The following is a 14,062-nucleotide window of genomic DNA, read 5'->3' as shown; positions in this document are numbered from 1 at the left end:
ACAGCCCTGGGGTTACAGCAAAGGTCAGGGTTAGGTGTGACAACAGGACATGTTTGGGGAGCACAGCAGGGACTGGCCAAGGCAGGGAAGAAGCAGCTCCATGGTCAAACAGCACTTTCTGTGTGAGAGTCAGTTTATCCTGTGCTCCAAAGTGCAGCTCTGCACAGACTGCATGTGGCCAGTTCCAGGGGCCAGCAGAGTGCAAGGCATCCCTGCACTCCCTGCCCCACAGCACAAGGCTGGTGTGATCCCTCTGCAAGAGAATCTCAGAATAACAAAGAAAAATGTGAACCTTTGCTTCCTCTGTAACTGCTGGAGAGTGCAAACAGCATTTCAGAACACAGCCTGGATGCTGCTTCTATTTATATATTTGTGTAAATACAATGCACTTGCAAGGTCTGAGACATCCTGTAGGCAATTCCATATGGCAGATGGAAAGGGTTGTGCCCCTGGAGAGCCCCTGACCCACCTGCTCTCAGAGCTCTGAGCAGGGGCTCTGCTGTGTCCTCCCACTCCCTGAGCAGGCAGGACTGGCTCTGGAGGCAGATGCAGCCCCAGTGCTGCTGGATGCTGTGTTATGGGCAGGGTGACCAAGGCACTTTGTGACACAGCCAGCAAGGGACCCACAAGCCCTGTGCTCCTGCTGCTACACTGATCCTTCACAGCCTTAGAATAATCTTTAGACATGCAAAGAGTCCAGCCAGAGGGCAGCAAATGTGGTTCCTGCTGGCATGATGTGGCTCCAGGAAGCATGACAGACTTGGTGGTAACACTGGCCAGACAGTACAGAGGAGTCATGTTACAGTCATTGCTGCAGGATTTTGTTCTGAGCCAGGTCACTTTTTCCATCATTACTGCAGCCCATACTGCAGCAGCCCTAGTGCAGATAGTTGTAAGATTTATGGAAAGATCTGGTTTGTGACAAGGGGCCACAGACCTGCTTTTGCTGGGTACCACAGTCTTTGATGTCCCAAAGGATGCTCTCACCTGGCCAGGTCAGCAGACCAAAACCCAGCACAGGGTCCCAGGCCTCCAGGCCTGTGCCAGCCTTGTGGATGGTGTGTTCATGAGATGCTGGGACCAGGGGAATGCTGACTGATTCTAAGACATGCCAAATGAGACTATTTGCAGCTCATAAAGGCTCCCATTTTCAGATGTTAAAGCATTGGATCTGTTTTGAAATATCAAAGCACAGAGGTGCAAATGTAAAATGCAGAGGAACATAATTCTTTTGATGTGCAGCTTTTGCAGATGGCTTTCCAGACATCCAGCAAAAGGATCTGTTCTTGATCATAAGGGGCTTGTGATATTGCTGTTTTACTTAATTAATCATTGCTTCATTTTTGTTCCTTGTGTTTCCTTTCTGATGGCCACTGGTGGTATTCAGCTGGGTTATATGAATCTTGTAACACTTTCTCATTAAAGGAAAAAGCTCCCAAACGTTCCTTTCATGCAAGAGGGAAAGTGGTCTGCTGAAGAGAAGAAGGGTTGTGTCAGGGTCCAGCCAGGCTTGTCAGGGCACTCAGATTCTGGGAGAACTTGTGAGAGGGACAGGGAGCACTTCCAGCCAGCTCTGTCCTCTCAGCCTCATGCATTGCTTCCACTCCTTCCCAAACTAGTCCACAGAGCCCCAGGCTGGGTAGTGAAGGGCAGCTTGTCCCAGGCAGCCATGCAGGGACAAGAAATGGTTCACAATGCCCAGCCCTGCCCTGCCTGGCAGTGGCTCCTACAGTCTCTCCTGCCCCCATATCCAGCACCTATCCTGCAGCCAAGCCCAGCACCCCAGGGACCCCCTGACTCCAGACACAGAGCACACCTGGTGCCACGGACCCTAGGGCCAGGGCAACTCTTCCCCATCCTTCCAGGACTCTGGGAACACCCCTACACCACCTGAGTATGACCATTCACATCCGAGTAACAGCCACCTGAGGCCCAGAGCAGTGTGGTCAGTGCACATCCCATTGTTCTGTCACCTGTCAAAGTGAACATTTAAGGTCTCACATGCAGCACTTCCAATGTTTGGGATATCACAGAATTCTAGAAATGTTTGGGTTTGGGAAGTACCTTGAAGCCCTTCTCACTGTCCCCCTGCCATGTGCAGGGCACCTTCCAGTACCCAAGGTTGCTCCAAGCCCCATCCAGGCTGGCCTTGGACTCTTCCAGGGATGTGTCAGCCAGAACTTCTCTCCAGCTCTCTTGGAGCCTTTAGACACTGGAAGTGTCTCTAAATCCTGGGGCCTTCTCTCCTTCAGGCTGGGCAATCCCAATTGCCTCAGCCTCTCTGATTACAGCTGGCAGCGTTCAGCAGACACCCCCTGCCCCAAGTCTGTCCCCTGTGGCTGGGCAGGAACCCAGAGATGGCTCAGGGGCCTGTCACCAGGACAGCCCCAGCAGCCCCCAGCAGCCCCCAGCAGCCCCCAGCAGTGGCTGCAGAGGAGGGCAGGAAAAGTGCCCTGGGACACTTCCATCACCATCCCAGCACCTCCCTTTGGGACCTCTGGTTTGAGCATAGAAAGGGATGTATTCACTTACAAGCATGTGTTTGCAATGATGGAACAAAGCTATAGGAAGTGAGAAGGGAGCACAGTTATTCTGGGCACTGGAGCACTGCTTCCAGCCCAGCACCTCCAGTAGCCTCTAAAATTATCAATGGGCTTCTGCAAGTCCCTGGCAAACCCTACAGTGACCTTAGAGATGCAGTTCTGACATTCAAGAAAGCTACTGAAGACCCAAAACAGGACCTGCTAAAGCCCCTTGCAGCCACCCAGAGGAGAGGACAGGTCCCTGCAAAGCCCAGTGTCCTGGTTTGAAGGACAGGTGTCTGCCAATAAAGATAGAAGCTTCTCTTTGAAATGGAGAATGTAAACTCCCTTCTTCCAAATTATTATAATTTTGAAATTAAGGGGCTCTCAGACAAAGATGTGGGAATAGGAATAACCGTCTTTACTAGGAAAATTAAAATAAAAAGACAGTATTACAAAGAACAATCCCAAAACCCTGCTAGAGTCAGAATCCAAGCTGACACCCGTCAGTCAGTCAGGGTGTTGGCAGCAGTCCCATACAATGGTGGCTGCATCCTCCTGCAGGGGCAGATGTGGTTCAGCTGGAGCAGTGCTCCTGGAGAAGGTGCAGTTTCCTCTGAAGGTCCAGGAATGATGTGGAAAGGTCTGGCTTTTCTCTGGAATCCAGTGGAAAGATGGATAACTTGCTGTCCAAATCTCAGTTTTTCTCTGGGTAGGAAAGGCTTGGCTCCTACCCTGGCTGGAGCATCTCCCAGTGGGATGATGGAATTTTATCAGTCATGCACTGGGACTCAATGGCCATGAACAGGAGATATCTCCTGGAGGGAGGATGGGCTGTGGGAAAGATAAAGATGATTGCCCCAGCTGGTTTAAAGGTGGCCCATTAGCAGAGAATATGTGCCAGGAGATCAGGGTCACTGCCCCACCCGGCTGCAGCAGATGGGGACAGAATCCACATTGCTGGCCACATCCTGTATTGCAACCCAAGACACCCAGGGACTGTCCTGGCTGAGACAGGATGGAGGGAACAAGCAGACAGCACTAAGGGGAAAAGACATTCCGACCAGTGTTTTCTGTTCTACCAGCAATTCTGCTCCTCTTCCTCTCACTTGGCTTTTGGTACCAGCAGCTCCTTTCTCATGGAAGGGGCACTATATTCCAATAAATAACCATTTCTTCAAAATCAGTGCAACCTGCCTTACTAGGACACAGCAGCCATTTTCCTTTCTCCACAGTTTCCAGGCTGGAGAGGGGCTTGTTTCCAGCAGAGAGAGGTGTATTTCTCACTTTGAATCCCACTGTGCTGACTAAGGACTGCTTTGTAATTCCCAGCAGGCCCAGTAGTCCAGGCAAAACAAAAGATCATTCTTCACTGCATGTAAATGTTCAACCTGGGCTTAAAACCAGGCTGTGAGGAGAAAAGGCATGGCACAGGTTACACTTTGCTAAGGGCTGGGTCTGAGCAGAGCACAGAAGGAGCAAGCCTGTGTCTGTTTTATTCAGATACTGTGACTGTAGATCACAGCCTCCACATTGTGGCTGGAAAAGACACTGGAGATTTATAACACTATAAAATACAAGGATGAAATATTTTTCCATCCCACAGTGAGTGTTTCCTTGCCAGGCTCCAAAGCAGCAGTAATATTTCAATTCTTACACAGACAGATTTTTTAAATGACATTTTTTTCCAAAGCTCCCTGAAGCTGAGAAAGCCATGAAGCTTGTCAGGAGGCACTAAAGATAGCACATTATTTGTCATCATCCTTTAATCACATAGTCCCAGTCACATTTTCAAACACAAGCAGGGAGCATAGCTCATGAGCCACTTGTAAACAGATTAGACATGTAAATCCACTCAGGTCAGCCTTATCTTCAGTGCTATGGAAATCTGCCTTCCTGGGCAGTGTCTAAGCTGCCAGGTGCATGCCTGGGCCCCAGCATCAGTCCATTCATTCAAAGACAGTCCATCCCACAACCCATTTCATCCCACAGATCCAGCTCTCTGGCCATCAGGCTGTAGCAAGAACAAAACCACATCCTTTCCCTTTCCTCCTGCTGGCAGAAAACCTGCCCAAGATCTCCACTGGGAGCTGAAGGCTGTGCGGGTGCCACGGGTGGGAACAGGGCAGCAGGACAGCAGCTCTCCTCACTGTGTCCCAGTGCTGTCAGCCAGCAGGACTTTGGGAACTGGAACAAGGAACAAAGCAGAAAAGCACGTTGTGGATTAGACTGGGAGGATGCCATTCACCCTGGTGATGACCTGCACTGAAAACACAGCTCAGGGCTTGGCCCCATTCCCTTCCAGCAGCTTCTTCTGCCTGACCCTCAGCAGCCCCAGCCTGGCTCAGGGTGCAGCTGCCAGCATGACAGAGATGCTGGTGCAGGGCTGGGCCAAAACCCCCTGGATGCAGAATCTGCAGCCACAGGCAACCAGTCTGCCCTCAGCAAATCCTGGGAACATCCACATTAAAAACAAGGTGCCACAGCCCCAAGATTTTACAGGGCATAAAACAGAGCAATAAATGTTGTGTTCCCTTGTCTCTTTGCTGCTGAACTGTTTGGGGGTGGTGGCTGCTGACAAAAAGTTTGTGCTGCAAGAAGAGGCTGATGGCTCCCTCTGAACAAAGACCCAAAATCCCTGTTGATGAACAAACATTGGACAAGGCCTGCCCAGAAAGCTCCCACAGAGAAGATGCATTTGAAGGCTTTGTGTTCAGTAACCACACAGGCTGGAATATTTCTTTACTTTTTATTTAATAAAGAGTGCTGGGAGGAGAGAACCACAGTCACACAGCTCTGGGATCTGGGGCTCTTATACTTCAAATGTTGGGAGTAACCTAAAAACAGAGGGGTTGGCTACACTGCAACCCACCAACATTTACAAGATCTTCTCCCTCTAGAGCAGTGACTGCAGGGGACAAACTGTACACCAGCAGCTCCTTTGAACTTGCAGGCTGGGAACTGGCTGGGAAGGTCTGTGTGGAGGACAGGCAGCAGCAGAGGCTCCTGGCCCAGTGAGCTCTGAAGGTTCTGCTTGTTCTTATCTGAGCACCATTTCTTGTTCTCTCCTCCCCAGATGACCTAGATGCAGATGATCTTCAGCTGGACCTTGAGGAATCAAAACTGCATCCCACTATTCAGTGCACACCAAGCCCAGGTGAGCAGCCAGGGAAACCCTTTGAACAGAGTGGGGATCCTCCAAGCTTCTCTAAACCCCCAGGATCCCAAAAGACCTTTCAGATCAGAAGCCTGATGGGTTGGGTTTAGGCCAAATGGGGGCAGGTGAGGAGTTTGTTTCTCCCCTGCTAGGAGGGAGGCTCAGGTCAGGAGAAGGCTGATCAGGAGCCCCAGGCATCACCAGCTCCTCCATCCACAAACCTGCTGCACTCAGATCTGGCTCTCCTGTTCCCTTGCATGAGTTACACTTGGCTTTGTCTCAGCCAGGCTGGAATATTGCAAGGCACAGCTTTGTCCCTGATGTCCTGATCATACCTCTGGCACTCCAAATGCAGGGAAACTTTGCTGTGTTTCCTGAGGAAGGGAGAGCAGGGAGGCAATGGACTGCCCATGCTGGTTGGGGCTCAAGGAGGTTGCTTTCTAATTTTGTCCCTGTTCAGAGCTCAGGGGTCCTACACAAGAACACCTGGAGGCTGGAGAGGTCTGGTTCCAGCCAGCCTGCTGTAGGAAACTGGCAGGGACAGAGTTTTTACCAGTTGTTCCACTGAATTTGTTGCAAAAGGAACAAAATTTCAGCTGAGGGCATGTCTGCTGCCTGGCACTCTGAGATTCACCTCCTTTGAGATGAAAAAGATTTCTCCATTTCCTCTAATTTTGTTTGCTCTCTACCACCTAAAATTTCTACCACCCTGGTTTTGTTTTTGCTGACCCACTCACTGAAACATTCCAATCTCTGCCAGAGGAAATTTTATGCCATTGCCCAGTCTCTCTTTCCCCACTTTCTTCTTTTTCCTTTGCAAGACAAGTTCTAGAGCAGTCCTCTTTTTACCCCTCCATGCCCTTCCCTTTCTCACTCCCTCATCCATCCACTTCTGTTCGTTCTTTCTCCTGATATCCTTCATTGTTCTGCCTGCCCAGACCCCTCTGTCTCTTCCCTGCCACACCAGCTCCATCCCTCCCTCCTTCATGCCCAGACACTTCATGGTGCTGCTCCCCTCTGTGCAGAGGCCATTCATGCAGAAACAAACACCTCTTAGCCGAGGTCTTGAGTGCACAAAGAGAGGTTGGCAGTGCCAGAGCCATCCTGGCAGATCTCCACACCACCAGCTCCCAGGGGGAACATGAGGAGGAGCAGGTAATGGTAGAGGGGCCTTGGGCCAGGCTGGCACCAGGAGTGTTGGTCAGTCTGGAGTCATGACCTTTTTACATTTTAGGAGCACTGATCAGTTTGTTGTTTCTTATTTCATTTTGACCTCTCCCTGAACCTTTTTTCTGCCCTAGACAAGACCTGAGAGGATGCCAGAGGCACTCCAGTGTGGGGTCAGGAGCACAGGGGAAAGCCAAGAGGCAGCTGCAGAACAGGGTGGACAGTGTCCTATTTTCCTTGCTAGCCCTCATCACTCACATGGCTGTGGGGCCAAGAGGGGGCTGGGACACGGACAGCACTCTGGGCGAGCAGCAGCACTGGAGAGAAGCAGTTTCTGCTGAGAGTAACTTTGGGCTTTGTCTTCCAGGTCCCTTCAAGCCCTGTGATCACCTGTTTGAGAGCTGGATCATCCGCCTGGGGGTCTGGCTGATCGTGCTGGTCTCGGTGCTCTGCAATGGGCTGGTGATCCTGGCTGTCTTTGCTTCCCCCAGCTACCTGTCCCCGGTGAAGTTCCTGGTGGGCTCCATCGCCGGGGCCAACCTGCTGACGGGCGTGTCGTGCAGCATGCTGGCGCTGCTGGACAGCCTCACCTACGGCCGCTTCGCCCGCTACGGCGCCAGGTGGGAGTCAGGTGTGGGCTGCAGGGTGACAGGCTTCCTGTCCGTGCTGGCCTCCCAGGCTGCCATCTTCCTGCTGACCCTGGCTGCTGTGCAGTGCAGCCTCTCGGCCTCCTGCGTGCGGGGCTACGGCAAGTCCCCGTCCCTGGGCAAGGTCAAGGCTGCTGCCTGCTGCTGCCTGCTGCTGTCCTCCGTGGCTGCCGTCCTGCCTCTCTTCTCCGTTGGGGAATATGGAGCGTCCCCTCTCTGCCTCCCTTACCCCATTCCAGAGGGGAAACCCACCGCCCTGGGCTTCAGTGTGGCCTTGGTGATGACAAACATGCTGTGCTTTCTGACCATCACCGGCACCTACATCCGGCTCTACTGCAGCCTGCTGAAGGGGGAGCTCAGTGCTCTCTGGGACTGTGCCATGGTCAAGCATGTGGCCTGGCTCATCTTTACCAACTGCCTCCTCTACTGCCCGGTGGCCTTCCTCACCTTCTCCTCTACCCTCAATCTCTTCCTTATCACCCCAGAGGTCATCAAATCCGTCTTCCTTGTGGTCCTGCCCCTGCCTGCCTGCCTCAACCCCTTGCTCTACCTGCTCTTCAACCCCCACTTCAGAGATGACTTCCGCCTGCTGAGGCAGAAAGGGCAGGACAAGGGCAGCTTCCCCCAGTCCTGCAGGGCTGATGACATGGAGAAAAGCTCTTATGACTCCACCCAGGCCCTGGTGAACTTCTCTGACATCGACCACATGTGCGAGACTCCTGATTCCCTGGGAGTGCACCCCATCCTTGACAGCTACAGCTTCCCCTCCATGACGCTCATCCCCTGCCAGCAAAGGGTGGGCACCAGGGGGAAGGAGAGGGGCTGCTCTGAGCATTGTCCCTGCCTCAACGACAGTGAGGTGCTGATAACTTCAGAGGGCCGAGATGTGTCGGGCAGCAGCCTCCGGATAACCTTCCTCCCCTCCCCAGCCACGCCGCCCTACACGTCTCACTTATAAACCTGCTGGGAGCAGTCGTGGGAACGGCCCCAGCACCCGCCGAGGGCCACCACCAGTGCCGAGGGGCCAGCAAGGTGACACTAACTGCTCCCTGAAAAGCACCAGTACAACCTGTCTACCCTCATCCCCACCATGCCTGCCTGGGCCACAGGCACCGCTCTGCCAGCTGCCCCTGGCCTAGAAGGGCTCTAACTGAGCTCCAGACACTCAGGGCTGGCCATGGGAGGAGACAATCCCTGTGTGAGTCTCACTTCTGCTAGGAACTGCCTGGGAGAGAGTCCCACTGGCTCAGGAAGAGGGTCAGGGAAACCCTCCTCCTGCTCACCCTGCAGCATCACCAGCCAGGAGGAGCCTGCAGTGAAGCAAGCTTGTCTTCTCATGGCAGAGACCTCTTGGCCAAAGGCATCACTCTGTGGCAATCCCTGGAAATGGCCAACTGCAATGACATGGACACTCACAGGAACCCAGGCCTTGTCCTCTAGGGCTCTCTGCAGGTCCCACAAATCCCTGGAAATGGGCTGGTGTCTGTCTCACACCACCAAAAGCAGCATATTTGTGTGTACACCTGAGTTTTGGGCTGCCTCTACTCTGGGAATCCGCACTCATTCACTGGGAGCCCTGTGGGCTGGACACAACCCTCCCTTCCAGCCAAGACCAGGAGCTGGGGATGCTCAGTCCTTCAGTCTGATCCACAGTGCCTCACAGGGGCTCTCTGAAACCCACAGCAGCCAAATCCAAACAGTTCCCAGGAAAGCCCATGTGCTCTGCCTGAGGTCACTCAGCAGCACCGAGCCAAGGTCCCCAAGGGCACACCAGGCCCCCTCCACCTCTGCCACTACCCCCTTCAAACAGCACAGCACACCTGGGCCACTCCTGTCTGTGGCCACTTGGCTCGTGGTCAGATATGGTGAAAATGGGGTCTGGCTGCTGCCTCACTGCCCCCAGACCTCACTCCTGGAAGAGGCTCTTGGTTCTGGGTACATGTCCCACACACAGTGTGGCCATTTGGGGACTGCATGTGCCTTCTTCTATTGTAAGGGCAGGCTGGTGTAGAAGGAGGAAACAGAAATCAGCATTGTGGGATGGTGGCATCAGGAGGACACAGGCCACTGGGAACAGCCTCAAATCCACTCCCTGCAGCTCAGGGATCTCCCAAATCCATTGGCTCCATCACAAACCCTCCCAGTGCCACCCAGTGCAGCAGGGAGCCCTGTGCTCAGAGTTCAGGCCTGGGCAAAGCTTTGGTTCTGCTGACGTTACTGCAGCTGTTTGTCACTCACTTCCATGAGATAATAAATGAGCCCTGTTGCTGACCAGTGCTGGTTTCTGTCCTCTTTCATGTGAGGAGCACCTTGGTGCTTCTCTTGGCAGCTGCTGTGCCTTGGGTGAGAGCTGGGAAATGCCCACATGAGCTGACACCACCCTCCCACCCCAGTTCTCAGGAGGGAAGAGCCAAATCACACATCTTCATGCAGCAGGATTGCAGCACCAGGTGCCTCTCCAGTCCCATGCAGACACTCCTGTGAGCTGTATCTGTGATCTGCTGCTCAGGGCTTTGAGTTCAGGAGCAGGAACATGAAAGTGTAAGGACATCATGTAAGGACATGACAGAAGTGTGAGGACATCACAGGGTCTCTCATGCAAAGCCAGACTCAGCAGCCAGAACCTGGCTCTGCTTCCCTCCTCTGCACTTGAGGCCTGTGGCTGTATCTCAAGATGAAAAACTTGAGAGACAGCAAGAGATCAGAGGAACAAGAACCAAGGATTAGAGAATTGGGTGGGACCCCCAGATTTAGTGACAAAATCCAAAGCTCTGCTGCAATCTTCAGGTGAGAACTGTGAAAAACATGGCCTGTTGTGAGACTGGAATCCTGATCCAGACTTCTGATATCCCACACCTGCTGAAAATCTGTCATTAGAAACAGAGCCATTTTCTTCCATGTCCTTAGGGCTGCTCATATGCACAGGACTGGGAAAGACTCATCCTAGGTTGATTTCCAGGAACAAACTGCTCCTTTTGGTAGTGGGATCAGCTTTCTGGAGCTAGGCCAGAGGAGGGCTAGAAAGTTGATTATAGAGATGAAGCATGGGGAAAGGCTGAGAGAATTGAGATTGTTCAGGATGGAAAAAGGAAGCTCCAGGGTGACCTAACTGGGGCCTTCCAGTACCTGAAAAAAAGAAAGATGGAGAGGGACTGTTGCTGAGAGCCTGGAGTGACAGGGCAAGGGGGAATGGCTTCAAACTGACAGGGAGTAGGTTTAATTAGATATTAGGAAGGAATTCTTGGCTGTGAGGGTGAGGAGGCCCTGGCACAGGTGAGCACAGCAGCTGTGGCTGCCCCATCCCTGACGTGTTCAAGGCAGGGTTGGACAGGGCTTGGTACAAATTAATCTAATAGAAGGTGTCCCTGCCCATGGTGTGGGGCTGGATGAGTTTTAAGGTCACTTCCCACCCAGGACAATTCTAGGATCCCCAGCATAAACTCAAATTCCCCAGCATATATCCTTCCTCCATAAGAAAACTCTAATTGGAAGACAGCCTAAAATAAACCCCACTGACACAAGGAGCATCATTGCAAATCACAGACTAACTGCAACACTCTCTTGCCTGAAATCCCCTGCACTGCTGCTGGGACTATCTTCAAGCAGTCACTGAGGTTCCCAAATGCTCACAGGGCAGAAGCTGTCCCCGACAGAGGGACATGTGAACTCTCCAAGGGCACTGGGCCATCAGGGGACAGCCCTTCATCATGATGGCAGCAGGAGCTGAACAGTGCCATGGACAGGAGCAGCACAGCACTGCATGGCCAATGTTGCAGCAATGGAGTCCCCTGTGGGTACAGAGGGTTCCCAAACTGCCAGATGCTGTGCACAGCTCCTGTACAGGTCAGGCTGCCATGACCAGAGAGCCTCTGGGGTAAAAGCAGCAGCTTCCTTTTGGGATCACACAAGTTACAGCCCTCATCCAAAGGGTCTCTATACAGTTTCAGCCTAGTAAGTGTCTCAGGTGTGGCCACTGTGGGGTAGAGCAATGGCAAACAGTTACAGACCCCCCTGATGGCACTGGATGCAGAGGAACAGGAGTCTGAGCCCAAGGCTAGCAGGAGTCTGGCACAGGCAGCTTTCCAGGGCTCATACTCACCCCTCAGGAGGTGCCTGAAGAGGAGGGAGAGCATCTGAGAGAGCCCAGCCCAGGAAGAGCCTGAGATAACGACAGGGCTGGTACAGGTGAAAGCACTGCCCTTCCCATGAATAATTTCCCCACAAAGCTGTGGAAAAGTCCACTGTGGGTCTGCATAAAAGCCCTGTGGGCTGTGTGGACTCCTTGACCAATGGGGGACTTCCCACACCCTCTTCTCCCAGATGAGGCAATGGCCAGCAGCCCTGCAGGTCCTGTCTGTGTCAGAGCCCAGCCAGCCAAACTGAGACCCACAGCACCTCACTCCATCTCTCAGCAGATGCTGCCCATGGATGTGCTGACCATCACATCCAGCTCACCCAGAATTCCCATTGCACTCTGTTTTCTGCCTCACTGATGTCTCCAGGAACAGGCCTGGAGGGTGTCCCCAGTGAGCCAAGGACAGGCTGCAGGGCACCTCTGGGAGGGAGGGACTGAGAGAGCACCAGATCACCCCAAAGGGCCCTGACCCCCAAAGCAGACATGCTGTAAAGCACAGGAGCTTTTCCTCACTGCTCAGTGGGGAACCTTTTCCCATCAGGAGTCCCTTGGCTCCATGCAGGGAAGCTCAGATGTCTCTGAAAGCCAGTGTCCATCTCCTGGCAACTCCAGAATTGTCAGCCTCAGAGAGAACAAAGCTGGAGCACTGCACAATGCAGCAGCAGGATCCTCTTCTCCAGCTCCCACGGGGCACAGAGCCCTCCACACATTGTTGCTCCACAGGCCAGTCAGGGGAGCTTCCCTGAGCACAAGGCAGTGGTGGAGCAGAGATCTGTTCCCTCTGCTCCCCTCAGAGCCCACTGCAGCAATCACAGCCTGAAGCCCCCTCTGAGCTGTGCTCCTTGCAGGGCTGCTAAGGGGAAAGGAGGGAGCATAAACACACAGCACCTTCTGTACTGACCCAAGAGCTGCCTGAGAAACAGTGAAAGTATGTGGATCTGCAGAGGTGCAGGAAACAGAAACCAGCACCTTTCTATTGCTGCAGGCCATAAATCCAGAGTATGAGCTCTCTGGAACATGATCACTGAAGTGCCTTCCACCAGGTCTCTAACAGTGTACACGTCTTCCTACCTTACCAAGTACTAAGTTCAACAATTATTTTTAAAAAGTTAAAAAGTAAAAGCAATCCTACACCACTCCATCTCCCTTCTCAGCTGCTGGTTTGTGTCTTACTGGTGCCACTCTGCCCAGCTTTGGGCAGCTCAGCCCCCAGCCAGCTGGGGGTACCCAGGGGTGACCCTGCTGCTGCTGCAGGCAGCACATCCTGCCTGGATCAGCCAGTTCCACACACAGGGAGTCACCTTAGACTGTGTCACACAGCTCAGGCTGTGTCACCCACTTCTGGTCACCAGCACAGGTGTGAAATTACCTCAGCAAGGCCAGAAAAAAGGGGAGTTCTTGCTCCCAACCTCCACCAGCAGCAGCTCATGAGGCTGCTCTTCTGCCTCCTGTCTGCTCTGGTCAGGTGAGACCCCAACTGCAGCTGCCTCCTTCTTGGGCCACCGACACAAGGTAGAGGTGGATCTGTGGGAAGAAGTTCAGAGGAGGCCAATTCAGATCACAGGCTGGAGCCCCTCTGCTCTGGAGCCAGGCTGGGGGAGATGGGGGTGCTCAGCCTGGACAGGAAAAGGCTCCAGGGAGAGCTCAGAGCCCCTTCCAGAGCCTAAAGGGGCTCCAGGAGAGCTGGAGAGGATCTGGAGTAGTAGGACAAGGGGGAAATGGCTTCCCACTGCCAGAGGGCAGGGTTAGATGGGATAGTGGGAAGGAATTCTTGGCTGTGAGAGTGGAGAGACCCTGGCACAGGTGCCCAGAGCAGCTGTGGCTGCCCCATCCCTGACAGTGTCCAGAACCAGGCTGGATGGGGCTGGGGGCAGCCTGGGGCAGTGGAAGGTGACCTGCCCATGTCAGAGGTGGAATAAGTTGAGTTTTAAAGCTTTAAGGTCCCTTCTGACCCAAATAATTCAGATTCCATGATTTTAAGTGGAGCTGGGCTGGGAGTCCTGATGTGATCAGGCCACAGTTGTGAGCTGATGGGGACACACTGCAGCACCCAGGGGCAGGAGGGACCAAGGTGACAAGGTGAAAGGGAGGAGGTTGAGGCCACTGGGGCTGCTGGTGGCTGAGGAGCACGCTGGAGGCACAGGCCTGGGCTGGGAGGGGGACAGGCACAGCTGCTCTGGAAGCCATTGTGAGGGCTGGGCACCTTTGAGGTTTCCCCTGCACGTCAGCAAGGCACTGCCAGGACACCCTGAAGGGCAGCCATGGCATGTTTGAGGAGGATTGTGGCCCTGGGGACCCGGAAGCATTGTCTAGCAGGACAATGTGGAGGCACGCTCAGATGTCAGCTTTCCCCATCCAGCCCTCCTGGCTGGAGATGTGCAGCTCCTCTGAAACAAAGCCAGCAGAGCAAGCACCCTACGGTATTGTTTTTTCA

General features: G+C 53.5%; 1 protein-coding gene across 2 annotated transcripts in view; it reads left to right on the top strand.

Annotated features, from left to right (window-relative positions):
* The window catches only part of LGR6 (leucine rich repeat containing G protein-coupled receptor 6), a 145,441-nt gene extending 135,679 nt beyond the window's left edge, over positions 1 to 9,762 (top strand). For both annotated transcript variants that reach the window (XM_079327120.1, XM_079327119.1), the window contains 2 exons: positions 5,599 to 5,679; positions 7,214 to 9,762. In XM_079327120.1, the coding sequence (XP_079183246.1) occupies positions 5,599 to 5,679; positions 7,214 to 8,451 (1,319 nt within the window). In that variant the 3' untranslated portion in view covers positions 8,452 to 9,762. The remainder of the gene's footprint in view (positions 1 to 5,598; positions 5,680 to 7,213) is intronic.
* Positions 9,763 to 14,062: the final 4,300 nt, after the last annotated feature.

The sequence above is a fragment of the Erithacus rubecula genome (genome assembly GCF_903797595.1).
Source record: "Erithacus rubecula genome assembly, chromosome: 26".
Classification (NCBI taxonomy): Eukaryota; Metazoa; Chordata; class Aves; order Passeriformes; family Muscicapidae; genus Erithacus; species Erithacus rubecula.
The sequence above is the reverse complement of the archived record's forward strand: the minus strand, read 5'-3'. Positions and strand labels throughout refer to the sequence as shown.